This window comes from Bombyx mori, chromosome 12, assembly GCF_030269925.1.
Source record: "Bombyx mori chromosome 12, ASM3026992v2".
NCBI lineage: Eukaryota > Metazoa > Arthropoda > Insecta > Lepidoptera > Bombycidae > Bombyx > Bombyx mori.
Window position 1 is genome coordinate 1,083,769 of NC_085118.1, and position 17,648 is coordinate 1,101,416.

General features: G+C 37.7%; 3 protein-coding genes across 5 annotated transcripts in view; 2 read left to right on the plus strand and 1 right to left on the minus strand.

Moving 5' to 3' along the window:
- Nucleotides 1-12,037, plus strand: part of Dorsal (embryonic polarity protein dorsal) — a 56,802-nt gene extending 44,765 nt beyond the window's left edge. For 2 of the 3 annotated variants that reach the window (NM_001043431.1, NM_001172825.1), the window contains 4 exon segments: nt 830-871; nt 1,207-1,265; nt 2,776-3,123; nt 3,866-4,178. In NM_001043431.1, coding sequence (NP_001036896.1) covers nt 830-871; nt 1,207-1,265; nt 2,776-3,123; nt 3,866-4,033 — 617 coding nt within the window. In that variant the 3' untranslated portion in view covers nt 4,034-4,178. 3 annotated transcript variants of the gene reach the window in all.
- A 428-nt stretch (nt 12,038-12,465) lies between these two features.
- Nucleotides 12,466-16,798, plus strand: LOC101742222 (uncharacterized). Its single transcript, XM_004929347.5, has 3 exons — nt 12,466-12,942; nt 13,259-13,369; nt 13,511-16,798. The coding sequence occupies exons 1-3, from the start codon at nt 12,863-12,865 to the stop codon at nt 13,716-13,718; spliced, it is 399 nt and encodes a 132-aa protein (XP_004929404.1). The 5' UTR covers nt 12,466-12,862; the 3' UTR covers nt 13,719-16,798.
- On the minus strand, nt 14,702-17,612 carry LOC101742356 (gamma-secretase subunit Aph-1). Its single transcript, XM_004929348.5, has 3 exons — nt 17,153-17,612; nt 16,819-16,992; nt 14,702-16,537 (listed from the first exon to the last, which is right to left on the minus strand). Exons 1-3 carry the CDS (start codon nt 17,372-17,374, stop codon nt 16,211-16,213), a joined length of 723 nt encoding a protein of 240 aa, XP_004929405.1. The 5' UTR covers nt 17,375-17,612; the 3' UTR covers nt 14,702-16,210.
- Between the last annotated feature and the right edge of the window lie 36 nt (nt 17,613-17,648).

The window sequence follows — 17,648 nt, forward strand, 5'->3', positions numbered from 1 at the left end:
GCTGTGGGTCCCCCGGGGGGACGCAGCCTACGATCGAAAACACAATTTGAAACGAACCAACAGCATAAGACTTACAAAATCGCCGCAGCTTGGTTCTGGCGTGTCGATGTTTGCTTTACCCGTTAATACATCCGGCCCGCGCCGCCCCGCGACACTACGTAGTCAGCGCTTGTGTGTGTGTGTGTTCGCTGCCCGCGGTCGGCACTCTTATTTGAAATATATTTTATTTAAGTATATTTTTATTAACAGTTATGTTGCGTGCATTTGTGTGTATGTGTGTCGTAATATTTTTTGTTGATTTCTTATTGTCAACGTTACACATAGATCCAACTTTTGAAAGTAGACAATAGTGGTAAACGTAACTTTAGAGCAAGGTCCTTAGAGGTAAAAAGAGAGAGGTTGAAAGTCATAAGACCCCGTCACAACGACAAGTTATTTATTTTTGGTAGAGTTTTGGTAGAGTTTCACACCATTCCTTCGAGAGCTTGAATTTTAGTTAGCTAGTTGTTTTGCTTTATAAGTACAATTATTATTATACACAAGCTATCAACACCACTCAGATTAGATCTTAGGACTCACACTTCCACAATTACATCATCATTTTTTTTTTGTTTTTAATCAAAGTCGTGTTTGAATTTGCATTTCAGAAATATTATTTAGAAATAATCAATACAGCATCTAAGGGTTAATGTTTTATTAAATGTATTTTTGAAATGCGAATTACTTATACGCTTGAAATTTTTTTGCGCTGTAAATATGTTTGTTGTTTTTATTGTTAACCACAATGTTCAAACCACACATAATCCTGAACATATCTGTACCTTCGCAGGGACCTTCCAGGAGCAGATGCCGATCAAGGCGGAGCCCAGAGGTGAGTACCTTAAGTACCCGGGGGGTGGTCGCTGCGCCCCCCCTGCTTGTATATATGTATATCTGTGTGACGGAATGTTCCAACTTACAACAACTTGAACATGTCACTAACTTGGCAATTGTCACTCGCGTCAAGGACCGATGGCGACACAACAATATGAGCACTTAGACCTGTTGTCCTCAACAGGATACAAATAATATTAAATTCGTTTTTAATTGACCCGTCGACACATGTTTGTTAGTTTAAAACTATACTCATCATCATCATAAAAATCAGGCTATAGCAGTATACTACTGGAAATAGGGCTGCAACTCTATTAACGCATTGTATTGCAGAGAAGTCGCCGCACCACGCCACGTCGCCCTACGGCGCGTACCCGCCCTACAGCGACCCGGTGAGTAGCCCGCGGTCTACAGCAACCGACTCGATCCTTTTGGCGGTTCCGGAATCATTATTGAGATCTAACAGATCACATATTTCTTTGAAATTTTGAACAGAGCAAAAATTATATATACGTAATTTATATAACTAGTGGTCCCCCGGTAGTCGAAATTCGACTATAATTAATTGAAGTTCTATGTCAAAGAGTAATAAATTTCTATAATGACAGATTTAGCCAAGACTACACCATAGACAAATATTAATAAAGACAAACAATATTTAATCTATCCTCAATTTGACTACAGACTTTAAACAATAACAAAAGTTTGACAATAAAGAAATAGAATGCATGCGTGTTGTGTCAAATACATGGTAGTGTGTGCAATGTTTATTTTTATTGATTTAATGTATTTTTTACGAATAATTAAAAAATATTAATATACTGCACTCCTTCTCTATATTCTCTATAAGCGTGGGAAATTCTATACTCCTCCGTCCGCGGAATTTTCGTAAAAAGGGGCACAAAATTATTGCTTCACGTATTAATATAAAGATTAGTAATTACTGTACAATTCAATACAATGAGACTTCCACCTCATCAAAGTATCAAGATGGCGACATTCAAGTCGTGATGTCTATGGGCTCCAGTATTCCCTTCTCGCCAGACGGACTCGGAGAACTGAAACTCGTCTATGCATAAAAAAATGTTTAGTAAGCTTCTCTGTGTTCACCCATAATAATTAACTAAGTCGACTGCACGATGTGACATCTGGGAACTTAAAGCTTGGTGAGGGGGAGTGCAGGGGCGTAACCGACTCATAAACAATAGTTTAAAAAAAAGCGCGGGGTCCTTTCAGAATATTATCAAAATAACCTTTCTATTCATATCTGTTCATAAAATATTTATAACTGATACCATGCACCGCACGCTTTTTTTTACAATAAAATCATTTTTTCTTACACTATTTTTAATTCAAATTTATTAAAATTTATTTTCTATTTTTAGTTGGATTTTCTATAAAAGCATATTTTTTTAGTTTTTTTAAACTATTATTTATTTTTCATTTTTTAGTTGAATATCAATTTTTTAATTTGATTTTTCATCGGTCCTAATAAGTATACCAAATTTCGAGTTAATCCGACGTTTTGAGGGTGGTCAAAATCATATTCAAAGATTCCGTTACATACTAACATACATACGTCTAAAGCTAATAAAAGCGTATTAAAAAAAAGTGAATTATGTATGCATCCGCATTCTCTCTGAGTCGGGTGAACGTCCGTCAATTCTTAATAGAAATACACTGTGCGCTGCTTAAAAATATTAGTAAAATAAATGGTGATGTTTTCTTAGTTATATCACAAGCCATCGTTCTCCAGAACGCCTTCAACGCACTCTATATATAAAAAAATATAATAATATTTGAAAATAAAAAACGAAAGAAATATCCACGTCATCTAAAAAAACTAAAGTTGATATAACATAAACGCGTCGCATTTGTTAAAGAAAGTTGTCTGAATTCTAGAATTGGATGGTTCCCCCGGAGCAGATGCGAACGATACCGGACCTCGCCGTACCGGCCGCTACCAACATGGACACCTTCGCCGACATGGCGTGGAGCAACGTGCCGTATGGACAGGGCCTCCAGCCGCTGCAGCCCGGTGCCAACGTCATGCACTCCCCCCACTCCCTGTCCCCCATGCACAGGGGGCAGTCCGTGTCCCCCATGCAGGACCCCCAGTGCGGCTCCCCCATGCACGGCGGCCCCTGCGTGTCCCCCATGCACGGCGGCGCCTGCGTGTCCCCCATGGTCGGCCCGATGATGCAAGTCGGGTCTACATCGCCCAACATGCAACACAACACTTATAATCACGTAAGAATTACTATTACTATTTAAAAAGAAATACATCAGTAAGACAATGAGCAACAACATGAATTTTGTAAATGGCTACAATAAAAATAAATACTTAAATATTATTAGTAGTCTCACGGAGGCTCATCCGCCCCCGTGTCCCCCGTAGGCCCCCTGCCCTGGCCGCGTTGAGAACCAACAACCTCCAGACTGTGCAAGTCGCGACCACGTGGCGTCGGACACGACGTGGTCAGTGTCGTATCGGTCATTGTAAATTTTGTCTTCTACTCTGGCGATAAATTGCTTCAGTTCAGTATTTAAAAAAATCTGCGACCCTAAAATGACTATTTTAGAAAGTTTATTTTACAGTATAACTATTATTTCTGTCGAGAAGCTGACATGCTTGTTACTGGTGGTAGGACCTCTTGAGAGTCCACGCCCACGTCCACCGCCCTGCCTATTTCTGCCGTGAAGCAGTAATGCGTTTCGGTTTGAAGGGTGGGGTAGCCGTTGTAACTATACTGAGACATTAGAACGTATATCCCAAGGTGGGTGGCGCATTTACGTTGTAGATGTCTATGGGCTCCAGTAACCACTTAACACCAGGTGGGCTGTGAGCTCGTCCACCCAACTAAGCAATAATAAAAAAACCTACAATTAAATAGACTTCGGTCTGGTGTCTGAAGGTCGGTATGCGACTTGTAAGCACAGTGGTGAGCTCGGCCGCCCCCGCAGCAGTATACAGCGTTGTATTGTATTGCAGCTGCCCCAGGGCGCGGAGGCGGACGGCGCCGGGACCACGTTCTCCGCCCAGTTCCTTGACCGCGAGCCCATACTCAACTCCAGCGAGTTCCGATCCCTCCTCGGGGGGGACGGGAACATGCTCTCTGCCGACCTCAACAAGCTCTCCACAAGCGACCTCCTGCTGTGAACCTCAACGTTGAGGCCGACAGTAGCGCCCCGGTGGGGGGCCTCGTAAGATTTAAACTATTTTTAATTTGTATGTGTAATGTAGCTTAAGCTTAGTTATGGACATGTGATAAATGAGTTATTGATAAAGTGAAATGATTCTCGAAGGATTCTGTTGAGAAACTGATAAATCTATGCCCTGCCTTCAACACGACAGGAATATGTGTAGTTTGTATCCACGCGATGCACACATACGTACAAACAGAAATCGAGAAAGATGATCTTACGATAACTGACACTGTCAATAAACCGACAGACCAACTAGGATAATACAAATAATTTAAATAAACATCACTTGTAATATAATGAAATAAAAATATTAAATTCAATCAAAATATCAACTCTGGCAACAGCAAACTTCTAATGTTGCTAGTGGAAAAAATAGCTCGATCATAAAAAATTGTTTTTTAAATGCAACGTTTCTCAATCTGAAGCGAAGGACGAAGGGACGTGGAGCGCGGCGCGGCGCGAGGTTGAGAGCCGTCGTGCGCAGCCAGTGGCTGTCAACTTTATGTAACGCACTAGATACCTTCAAGTTTGTTGGCTCTCGTCACATGCGGACACTGCGCTGGCATAACTCAATATATTCACGAAACGACACCGATTCGATCGAGTCCAGTGTGGTCATGATAACATTGTCAATGACATTGTCGATGGTTTTATTTACGCCGCTCGCTTGCCACTCAACGCAATCTGATTTATACGATTAATGAATCTCGGATTATAAGTAAAAAAATAAACCTTGCTCTAAAAATATTGGTACTTAATTTTACATATCCAATATTGTTGGCGGGAGTTTCGACGGCTTTAAACATTATGAAATAGTCCAAATCTAATCAATACGGAAATTTTCAGAATTTGCTAAAAATTAACTAAAGCTAAAGTAATAATGCTGTGGACACAACGAATTTAGACAACTTGTTGTTTGGCAGACACTCCGCCTTCGGAAATTATAATAATAATGTGTTCACAAAGTTATTGATACAAGTTTTTGTTACTGTATGTTCTGTATAACTGTAGCTATCTGTACCGCCCTTCAATAGAACACCAATAACTAAAATAAATTTAAACAATCGTTTTTAGAGATGTTAATTAAATTAAAACCATTAATTATATATTTCAATATCATTAAATATTTATAAAAAAATAATAAATTTTTAAATTACTACATAAAATCAATTGGTTCTTAACATTGAACGCTAATCACAAAACGTGACGTCATATGTGGCTAGTGGGTGTGTATTTGACGCGTGTAAGGAAGTTGCGCCCAATCGATCCTCTTTAGAACTGTACATCTCTATGATAAAATAAACTGAGTAAATGTTATTATTTTTACTGTGGAACTCGTTTGTAGATATTTCCGTGTTAGATACACGATGACATTGAACAATTTAATATCCGCTTCAGAATGCCCCCGGACATTAATATGTTAGTGGCAAAAGTTTAGAAAAAATTGAAAAAATACAATTAACTAAATTGTCAGAAATAAAATTCGACCATAAAATAACGTCGTGTGTGCTAGTGCTTACCACACTACATTGCATATCGCTAATGATACAATATATATTCTTTAAAAAGTATTGTATTATAATAAAAGTCTACTGTTATTAAAACTTTTGTTTGAGGGTAGTCGGCGAGATTCACTTTGAACTATACAAGTTACAAATTTAACTTGAACAAGCTGCACATATTCATGTCGAACTGTTTGTATTTTCTTGTTGAAAAGCTATGTAACGTCATAATATGTTGATTATAGAGTACAATGTTTACGCAGCTTCTTATGAGCTTTTTAAATATTAAATATAATCTCTATTATTTTTCATAGCAAAGGCACTTTATGCGTTAAAGGTTGTTATAATACTGCATTTCGTTTTTTTTTTTGTATAAATTAATTGAATTCATTAATTTGAATTAAAGATCTGTAGGTCTGCGAGTGTGTATCGTGTAACACAGTTTTTATATTATGCATTTAGTTGTAGAAGATTAAAAATTGAAGACAATCTCTCATTAGCGTGGCTAGATGAACATTCTCTTTCACGCCATTTTTTATTCTGGAAATATTAAGTTTTGTGCAATACCATTTCTACTAGATTAGAAGTGACTATTGGGAACTTTTAATTATGTTTTTTCATTACGCGACAAACATCATCACATTCTCAAAAATGTTCGTATTTATAATACGTAGTGTACGTCCAACGATCGAAATTCGACCTTATTCACTGATACCCCAAGACTTAGATTCATTTTGTGTACTACGTTTTTTTCTTTTGTTAGTGAGTATAGAAACATGCTTCCAAAATTTTTATTGATAATCTGTATAATTCGTCAATAGTTTCTAAAGAAAATCAATCGACAAACAAACGTACGAAACTGTTTTATTTAACCTTCTCAGATATATCTAGATATAACATCATTCAAAAGCAGCAAATCAATAAATAATGAGCAATGAAATTTATTGAGTTCGTTAACGCATGTGATAAAACAGTAATGATTCGTAGAATAATAAATAATATTATCGATATTATCATCTCAACACTAGAACTATATTAATTTTGAATTTGTTACCAAATAGATTATACTTTTTTGTAAATAAATAAAAAATAATGTAAAATTTGTATTTGATGTGTGATTTTTTAATTAATCATGTGGTTTTTTTCTCGATTATATTTTCGGTTATTTATTTCAGATAATTAATTGTGTAAAATGTTTATAAAATAGTTCAACTCAAGGTAAACATCTTTTTAAAATTTCGTTTGCTATCTTTGTTGTTTCTATTATCACAATTGCAGAGATAATGTGTCATCTAGAATTAAGGTAGAGACACACTGAGTAACGTCACTCAGTTTGCTCTCGGTGTAGTATGAAAATAATGCAAAATTAAATTTGTTTCTTTTTGCACACATTCATTTTGTTCTCAGAGACTGACTGTAAATTAGCTGTTTAAAAAAATATCACAAGTTTTAGTGACACTGGACTGTGTCATGGCGTCGAGTGAGTGCCCCAATTGTCGATGCGACAGTACACCATGACCACTCTCCAAGACCTCTTGATGCTGCTTCAATCACTGTAGGTGTTTAGGAAATATGTTGTCAACTGTCGTCGTTGCGGATTAAACTCAAACTGCAGTATAAGAAGCACTTATTTATTCCACACGCACCTTAAAATCGTATACATTAACAATCAATTGGTTTTTATCCTTTGAACCTTTTAAAAACGTAAAACACAAATTTTTATCTCATGACATTTTTCCCTCAATCTGACAGCCTGTCTTTCTTTTCTTCCGGACGTCTCCCGTTGCTAATCTGTGTGTGAAAAACCATTCACCACACCACACCCCCACGGAGAAAGATACGCCAGTTGAGAGCCCTTAATCAAAATTGTCACTATACTCTTAATATTACGCATAATTAGGTATACGTGCGAATGTATTACAAGAATAATTGTATAAAACGAAGAATTATAAGTGAAAATTACAGGTAACAAGTAACAAGTACAAGGTAAAGATAGGTAACAACAGGTAACAAGATACAAGTAGTTCTTATAAATCAGTAATTTTTTTAAATCTGACACGTCTGCCTGAGCGTGTGGTATAAGGCTCTTTTGTTTTCTCACCTTGAATTTTTATTGGAATTGACAGCGGCCTTGTTCGCAGCGGCAACAGCGGCGGATTTTCCAGATCCATTGGTCGTAAGGCTTGATTTTGCTGACAAGACAAAGGCTCGGCTTGCTTCCGTTCATCATCAATGTGATCTATGAAAGCCGGCTTAAGTCTGTCTACACTCACGACAACTTTGTTATTTTTTATGGACAGTGTGAACGTTTTCCCATCAGGGGAGCGTTCTAATACTCTATATGGACCTGTATATGGCGGCTGCAATGCCCTGCGGATGGTATCGTCTCTCAGGAAAACATGAGAAGCGCTTTCCAATTCCTTGAATATAAATGGAGAGTTTTTACAATGTCGAGAAGCAGGCACTGGGCGTATAGATGACATTTTGTTACGCAATTGTACCACAAAGTCGGTGGCATCCTCAATTTTTTCTATTGACGAGGAAGCTATTAACAGCTCTCCAGGGAGTCTTAAAGGTTCACCGTACACCGTTTCTGCGACTGTGGCTTCCAAATCTTCTTTAAAGGCTGACCGCATTCCCAGCAAAACCATGGGAAGGGATCTTACCCATGAATCTTGATGGCATATTAATGCCGCCTTGAGCTGTCTATGGACACGTTCAATCATTCCGTTTGCGCAGGGATGATATGAGGTAGTCCTTATACGCTTGGTGGCGAATCGAAGCAGCAGCCGGTTAAACAAATCGGATTCAAATTGGGATCCTTGGTCTGTAGTAATTATTGACGGTACTCCAAAACGGGAAATCCACTCCCTGGTAAAAGTTTCCACCACTTCCTCTGCCGTGATGGTACGCATAGGCCACACCTCTGGCCACCTGGAAACCCTATCAATTGCCGTCAAACAATATCGGTATTCGTTGCAAACCGGTAATGGCCCTACAATGTCTATATGCACGTGCATGAAGCGACCGGATGGTGTGTTAAAGTTTCCAGTAGGAGCTGAGTTGTGTCTTGAAACTTTGCTACGTTGACATGCGTCACAGCTTCGAGACCAAATACGGCAGTCCCTTTTCATCGATGGCCAAACGAAACGTTCTGACACGAGGCGTGTGGTAGCACGGATACCAGGATGACTCAAGTTGTGCAGTTGGTTGAACGCGGTTCTTCGAAAGGAAGGGGTCAAATACGGACGTGGCTTACCTGTAGAAACGTCACAATAAATTGCCGATTTCGCTTCTGGAGGGCTGATTTTAGTTAGGCTCAGGCTAGAGCCATTTTGTAACAGATTTTTCAATTCAGAATCTGTAGCCTGAGACTTCGCGAGTGCATCGTGATCTTGATCCAGCGCGATGGCGTTGATATCGATGCGTGACATTGTGTCAGCAACGATATTGTCCTCGCCCTTAATATACTGTATGTCAGTCGTGAATTGGCTTATAAAAAACAACTGGTTTAACTGAGGAGGTGGCAGCTTCTCGCGTCTCTGTAAGAAAGCATATAAGAGTGGTTTGTGGTCGGTAAAAATTGTGGCATGCTGGACTTCTAAAATATATCGAAAATGTTGAACACTTTCGTATACCGCTAATAATTCTCTGTAGTAAGTCGGCCACTGTCTTTGCTGGGGTGTGAGTTTCTTACTAAAAAAAGATAGTGGAAACCACTTACCATTTACCTTTTGCTGAAGGCAAGACCCAATATGAACACTGGAGGCATCCGTGAACAGACCTAAACTAGAATTACTCACAGGATGTTGTAATAGCGTCGCCGAGGACAAGCTTTGCTTGCAGGCTTCAAATTGCTGAAGTAGCTCTGGGGACCAAGGAAATGGCCTGGCACCCTTGCTCTTTGTTGCTACGAGAGCCTCAATTAGCGGTGCCTGAAACTGAGCAGCATGTGGAACAAAACGCCGGTAGTAGTTCAGCATACCGAGAAATCGGCGCATACCTTGTACCGTCTCAGGAGGTGGAAAGTCCAATAAGACTTGGATGCGAGCCTGAGGAGGGCGTGTCCCTTCACTGTTTATGTGATAGCCCAAGAAGTTAACTTCATCTACTCCCAGAGTACATTTGGAGGGGTTAATTACAACTCCGTATTCTTGTAGACGTTCGAAGAGGGTTCGAAGGTGTTTCAGATGAAGATTCTCATCAGCTGAATGAACGAGGATGTCATCAACGTAGGGAAAACAGAAATCAAGACCCCGTGTGACCTCATCAATAAATCGCTGGAATGTCTGTCCCGCGTTTCGAAGCCCAAAAGTCATGAATGGGAATTCGAAGAGGCCAAACGGTGTAACAATTGCTGTCTTCGGCACGTCCTCCTCAGCGATCGGTATCTGGTGATAAGCTTTTACTAAATCGATGGTGCTGAAAACTTTTGAACCAGAGAGGTTATGAGCAAAATCGTGAATATGGCGCACGGGGTACCTATCTGGAACTGTTCTGGCGTTTAGGGCCCGGTAATCGCCGCATGGACGCCAGGTGTCGTCTTTTTTAATTGTCATATGCAGTGGTGATGACCAGGCACTTTTGGATGGTCGAGCTGTACCAGATTGCACCATATCCTCGAACTCTTTCTTAGCTGCAACTAGTTTCTGAGGGGCTAAGCGGCGGGGACGGCAGGCAATCGGAGGCCCATCCGTTGTTTTGATGAAATGGACCGTATGGTGCTTAACGACTCGAGGCAGCCCTGGTGGTCGTGTAATGTCTGGAAATTCTGCTAATAATTCAGTAAAAATGACCTTTCCAGATGCAACTGCTCGAACACTTGGTTGATCAATATCAGTGGTTGAGGCAATTGATGATAGTCCTGTGGTCCCATCAACTATCCTTTCATTTCTGCAATCCGGTAAAAGATTGTAAAACGCTAAAAAATCAGATCCGATAATTGCAGAGTTAACGTCGGCTATGACAAATTTCCAGACAAAGTTACGGCGTAGCCCGAAGTTTAGATTTAAATTAATTGTGCCGAAAGTCCGAATGCAACTACCATTGGCAGCGCTTAAGTCGTATTTGGTAGCCTTTCGCTTTACTGGTAACCAGTGATGGGGGAAACAACATAAGTCTGATCCAGTGTCGATTAAAAAACGGTGCTTGGTCACTTGGTCAATGACAAACAGGCGGCGGCCAATACTATCACGTCGGGGTCACCATTTTAGGAAATATGTTGTCAACTGTCGTCGTTGCGGATTAAACTCAAACTGCAGTATAAGAAGCACTTATTTATTCCACACGCACCTTAAAATCGTATACATTAACAATCAATTGGTTTTTATCCTTTGAACCTTTTAAAAACGTAAAACACAAATTTTTATCTCATGACATTTTTCCCTCAATCTGACAGCCTGTCTTTCTTTTCTTCCGGACGTCTCCCGTTGCTAATCTGTGTGTGAAAAACCATTCACCACAGGTGGATCTAACCCGCCCTACGGGGTTTCCTACTTGGGGATCGTTACAACGAAATTTGTTTAGCGCCTGGCGTGTCTGGTTTCTTTTTTTCAGATCGTAAACATAATATTTGTAGTCAGTCAGTCAATTCTTAAACAGACTGGAATTTGAACACTTATCGAATATGTGGTTCGATGTGTATAACATAATTTTTCTCAAAGGCGTACGTAACGCGGACTCACAAACTTTTTAATTGGAGCTTTGACGATCAATGAACTTTATTTAGGTACCGGCGTAGTGTTCTTGCACAGAAAGCCAGTATTATATTTTGATTGAGATATTCACTAACGCTTCCATTGAGTAGTCTTACTGGATCCGCTCAAGTCAAGTGAGTAGTCAGGTCGTCCTCCAACCTTGTCTAATAAAAAAAAACCTAGAGAAAAGGTGGGAAAAGTTGCGTATCGACATGTACTAGTACCCCTATTAAGTAGACCTCATGTACACCCGCCACGCCATGGCTCGTCGCTTTCAAAATTTGCGGTAAAGACTTGTTGCATAAGTGGACCCGGTCTGTCTAACTATATTGATCAAATTAATATAAAAATCTCGGTTTAACGCATACGTTAAACCCAATTTTTAAACGCATATAAAATTAGAGTACATAGTATGAAGAATATTAAAAAATATGTAATAAAAATATTTTATTTTTTTCAAACATTGGGCCTACACTATTTTTTGGGTCGTCTTTTACAAAGAGAACAAAGTCTCATAGTATTTAAATGTCAAGCTTTGATCGAAGTAATTACCTGATTATTTATTTTAATAGTCCAATAATTCGTTGTCGATATAGATTGTCGTAGCTATGGTGTCGTGTAATAAAAGTGTCGTTATAGAACAAACATCACGGAATATCACAATGAAAGAGTTATTGTTTAAATGGTGCAATGAAACACACAGAGAATTTATATTGTTGTCATTTTATATAACTACTTTAAAATAAAATATGAAAGTTACCTTGTACTTTTATTGTGTTACCTTTTCAGTCTTTTCAGGTATATCGCGGTGAAGTTGTATTCTAAAGGCTAATACGCCAGGGATGCGATTTTTCTATTTTTTTACGGGCTTGCCAGTAATAATGTTTGTGAATTTTTTCTTCGTGTTTAAACGTAGGACACTTAACGATAAGGAAACAATACTGTTAACCACTTAGCATCTATGAAAGTAGGTATGAGACTAATCCGAAAATTCTTTTCTTTCTCTAAAATTAAATTTTTCGCTATACGCATTCAAATGTCAGTTTTAAAAACTTTTTTCTGCTTATTTTTTACTGGTGGTAGGACCTCTTGTGAGTCCGCGCGGATAGGTACCACCACCCTGTCTATTTCTGCTGTGAAGCAGTAATGCGTTTCGGCTTGAAGGGTGGGGCAACCGTTGTAACTATACTGAGGCCTTAGAACTTATATCTCAAGGTGGGTGGCGCATTTACGTTGTAGATGTCTACGGGCTCTAGTAACCACTTAACACAAGGTGGGCTGTGAGCCTGTCCATCCATCTAAGCAATAAAATAAAAAAATCCACTTCTGACAGCAAATTGCTTTTGTGTAAAAACCTAAATTAAAGATTTGGCTGTATGTATGGTGCGTTACCTTCGTCTTTCCTGTTTTAAAAAAAAAATGAAAGCGTAAATAAACAAGTAAACTCAAACTCAAATTGATAGAATCTAAAGCACTTGTACAAGAAAATTACTTAACTATTACATATATACATTTTACATAAAACCCAAGCTTAACAGTAGCGTCATCTACATCTACATCAAGGTGAATTGTACATATTTCATAATGAACGAATCGTTTTTAAATCCTATTCCGGAACCTAAGAAGATTGGTGTTTGGGCAGAAGGGACTCACATAGAAGCAAAGTAAGAAAAATCAAATAACTTCAATAGGCTATACATTTAAAACCCATTACCAGACCACATTTTTTGTTTAGTTTACCAGCGATAATCAGAATTAATTTTAATAATTCTACTCAAAATCTGCGGTTCCTATTTTTACCAAGGAATATTTTTTCGAGCTTAAGTTGATAACAGGGAATATATACATTATTAAATTAGGCACTTATAATAACATTTTTTATAATTTGGACTTACAGTTAATAATTATTGAGACTAATAATTATTTTCAATGGAATAGTATAGTTTCAGATAATATTGTAGTTTACTTTTTGCATTTAAGGGAATTTATGATACCAAACAAATCACCTGAATCAACTGACGATATTCCTACAATACCAGACTTAGATGATCTACAAGATATATTGGAGAAGGAAATATCATCACTACCAGTGTAAGTATTTACTGCATATAAGTCACAGAGGAAATCAGATTACCCCTTAAAATTGTTTTAAGTTTATGAACTAAATATTTGAAATAGTTTTTTCTCTATAAAATATACTGTACTCTGAATAGTTTTATGAAATTATTTTAGACCTACGCAGAAGAACACAGAAACAGTAAACACTTTGACTGAAGTTGGAGGAGGTATCAGTGGCTCTGCAGACAGCATTGAAGGGGTGCTTGAAGTACTCAAAACATATATACCAAAGGTGGAGTCAGACATCGCAGATACTGTGTGGACAGTAGATTCGTTACTCATGCAGTTAGCTGAAGAATACCAGGAAGGCAATTCAAACTGATGTTTTGCATCACTGTTACCATTCCACATTTGTTTACAGTTGGATATACCAACACTAAAACATTGAGCTAAATTCCCTTCAGCTCATCTAGTTTTCATTATATCAAGCAGATTGTGGATCAACCACCAAAACCATAGTGGAAATCACTTTAGGAGATTGTTAGACTTTCATTTTAGCAGCAGGTAATATCAAACAGGCAGTAAATATCAAACATAAACAAATTCCAAAAACCTATTGGATACTGGCTGCAATATCTGTATCCAACTTGTATTACTCAACATTTATATTTTTAACCCTTGATGTATTGAAATATAGAATCACGAAATTTAATGTCAACTACGGTTACTCTATGTGATTTTACATGAAAACGTGAATTGCAGTAGTTATTGCAGAATTTATCGGTAGGCAGCAGGTTGGCTCTGCTCCTCGTGAGGAGGTAATCTCCTCCCGGTAATGGTCACGGGGCGACCTGAGGGGGTTGAGGCTGCACCGCATGCTACTATCACTCTAACGCGTCGTCGGCAGCGCTCTGCGTTGTCGTCGTCGCTGTCGTCGCGAAATATACTGTGGAAAAGCAACGCGGTTGGCGGTTTATCGCGTTCCAACCCGGTAGGCTGGTTCTGGCCAAGTGGGGTATCCCAGAACCGCGCCGCGAGTCTGGTTGTAGTGTTGACCGCGGAAACCCCACTACTCTGACCGGGTTCTGACCCCGGACGGAGACCGGACGTAAGAGTAAGAGTGCAGTGGAGTCGTTTATTGCGGTAGTGCACTAAAACTCCTTAGGCCCGCGATCTGCTCCCAACATCTGTAGATCGTCAAGTTCCACATACCCCATGCGCCCTCTAGGCGCGGGGGCCTCGCAAGAGGTTCGGCCTCCGGCTCAAAATGCTCCTGGGATTGCTGACATTCATGGGCGACAGTAACCACTCACCATCAGGTGGGCCGTAAACTCGTCTGCCTACAAAGACAATAAAAAAAATGCATTTGATGTATTATTAAAACATTTTATTTTTGTATAAAAATCATTATTTATTATGTTGCAATGTTAGAGCAGTGAACTTTATTTTGAAATCATATTTTTTGTTAGAATATTACATTAAACATATTAAATTCAATTAAAGGAATCCTCAGCTCAAATAAAATTATTCTTAAAATTAAAAGAACATTAAAACGTGTATGATTTTTTTATGGAATGTCATTAGTGGGGAATCTCTTGCATCCTGTAGATTACATTTTCTTCCTGTTAGTCATAGAAGATGAAAACTTTTCATCGCATTTCTTTTCTATTTATGGAAAAAAGGCTTAGTTAAATTAAATGTCCTAATCACACCTGACTCATTCACTATTTATAATTTAAAATATACTTCAGTCTATTATGTAGGCAACATTAAATCAAAATACTACAAAACATATTAATTTATCAGCCTTTTTAATACGTTTTTTGTTAGCTTGACCTGTCTATCTATTTACTGGAATCAATGAAACTTTTACCAATTTTAATATGTAACTTAAAAATTTTGCACATTGAGAACTGCTGACAATGCAATTAATTTATTGATCTAACCATTCTAAGATTACCAGGATCAAATTAATTTTTGTTTGGCTTTCTATTTAGGCATGCTTTTTAGTGTTTAAACTATTCATAGTCATTTTAACTGAATTTTTTAATAAAAGCAAAAATAAGTAATATAATTCTGTTAACATATTAACTACGGGGCAAGTTTTGTTTTACATTCAGATAGTGATGCTGAGCGATGATCAGCCCAAATGTAGCTCGAGCCCAATATAGCTAGTCTCTTTGGTGTCAAATGTTCATAAGTGAATTTCTGCACTAGAGGAATGAGACTTCACCCTAGCATGAAGTGGATTTTGCATCACAAGCTGTAGTGAATATTTGAAATCATAATACATAAATTCCATAGGACTTTATTTCTGATTAAATTTCCTATTTAGCTGATGAGGTCTTTAAACATAACTATATGAATATGTATTAATGTACTATACTGTAAAATAAAAACTGTGCCCTGAGTTGCCTTTGAAAGACACAAGCCACATTTGCAAATGTGGCATATTTGTGTTTGTGTGTTTCAAAATCAAGTTATTATGTTTTTAGTTAGTTAAGAAATTATGAAGGAAAATGTGGTATTATAGCATTGTGGGCAATCTTGTGTAGAATCATTTTTAAAATAATTAGAAAACTAAACAAAATACTGTTAATTAATCAGCCAAGCTATATATTCACAAGTTTTATTTACTGAAATTTGCCATTTATGTTGATTTTCCCTATATAATTAATTGGCATTGTCAATTGTGCATTCAAATAGTTTTTCAACTTCCATTTATTAGACTATTCAGATTACAAAACTGTATTTTATTTAACACACTATCAATTAACGTAAGGCACACCACAACACAATACTAGCACAGATTCCGTCTTATGGCGCTCCTAGAGATGTCTCAACACCACTTACTGGGTCAAATTCAACAATAACCTATGACCGTGCAGAGAAACTTTGTATAAAAGTTTTACTAGATCCTCCGGCACAGCGAAACGCAATATATGAAGTTATCATAAGAACAATGTACGAAGGCAAGATTGAAGCTGCATAGAGCTCCCTGCTGTTCAATAAACTTAGAAATGATACAAAGAAATGTGATATGATAACCCAGAGAATTTTTAGATAGTTCTTTTCATCAAAACCACTAAAGAATATGATACTCCAGAATGTGTTGAGTAGTATCATACAAAGAGTCATTGCAGAACTTGTCACAAAAAAGTATTCTGTCCCACCACTCAGGCCTAATGTGCCAGGGCCAATCTGCAATAATAAAAGTAGTCATGTTACATACAGATCATGAATAAAATATGTTATTTTCACTTTGTAAATAAATAAAAAAATGCAAGTGGAACTTGGGAAAAGCAGTAATTTGAAGAGTTATTTTAAATTTATGATTTTTTTGAAAATTAACAAATGCTTGAATTAGTTAAGTCACAAACCTAGAGTGTAATACACTAGAGTCCTACAGTATAATTGCAAATTTATGTACATTATTTTTAAATTGTTTACTAAAACATAAAAGATTTGTTTTATTTACTCACCGAGTCAGCTAATACATTAACTAGTGCAAATGCTCCACTCATTGTTCCAAATCCTAGGCCAGACACATAAGCCATCTCTAGCTTATTACTACCAATCTCATGGTTCTCTGATATCTCTTTGAGGCCAGCCTCAGTTTTTCTGAGTAAGAGATACATTCCATACCGGAATAATTCCTGTTAATATAAATGAAGTGATAACTTTTTACTTTTTATTTGGATATTACAAAAAAACTGCAACATTAATGATTTATCAATTTTCGCTTATTTTTCTTTAAGTATTTTTTTAATGAAAGTAATGTAGCGTAATATAAATAGATCAATTGTAAAACCTCACCTGAAATATTATAGCGAAGATCATTCCAAAAACCAAGTATGATCTAAGAGGAACCACAGCGTACCATACTAACGAGGATAACAAAAAAGACAGTAACCACCCAAACGCCGCTGCTATCATAATGATGATGCGCACTGGATCCGTGGCCACAGTCATCGCGAACATCACGATCGGAGCCCCAAACGCCAGCAGGGAACAACTAAAGAACTCCGCGAGTGTCATTTTAACTTTCTAAATCTTAGAAATCGTAATTATTTACACTATAATATAATCGCTGTCTTGCAGCTATTCTTAGTTTTAATACAGTAAAGTGAAATACGGAACATTTATCACTATTTTATGATGTTTTCGTTTAAAAGTGTAAATTGAACCATTTTATTAATCATTGGACTCAATACAGATTCATTCACTCACTGTCAAAAGTGTCAAATCAAGCATTTGTCAAATGTTTGGTAGTAATAGTTTTATTTTTCCAACTGGAAAGGCAAAGATGTTA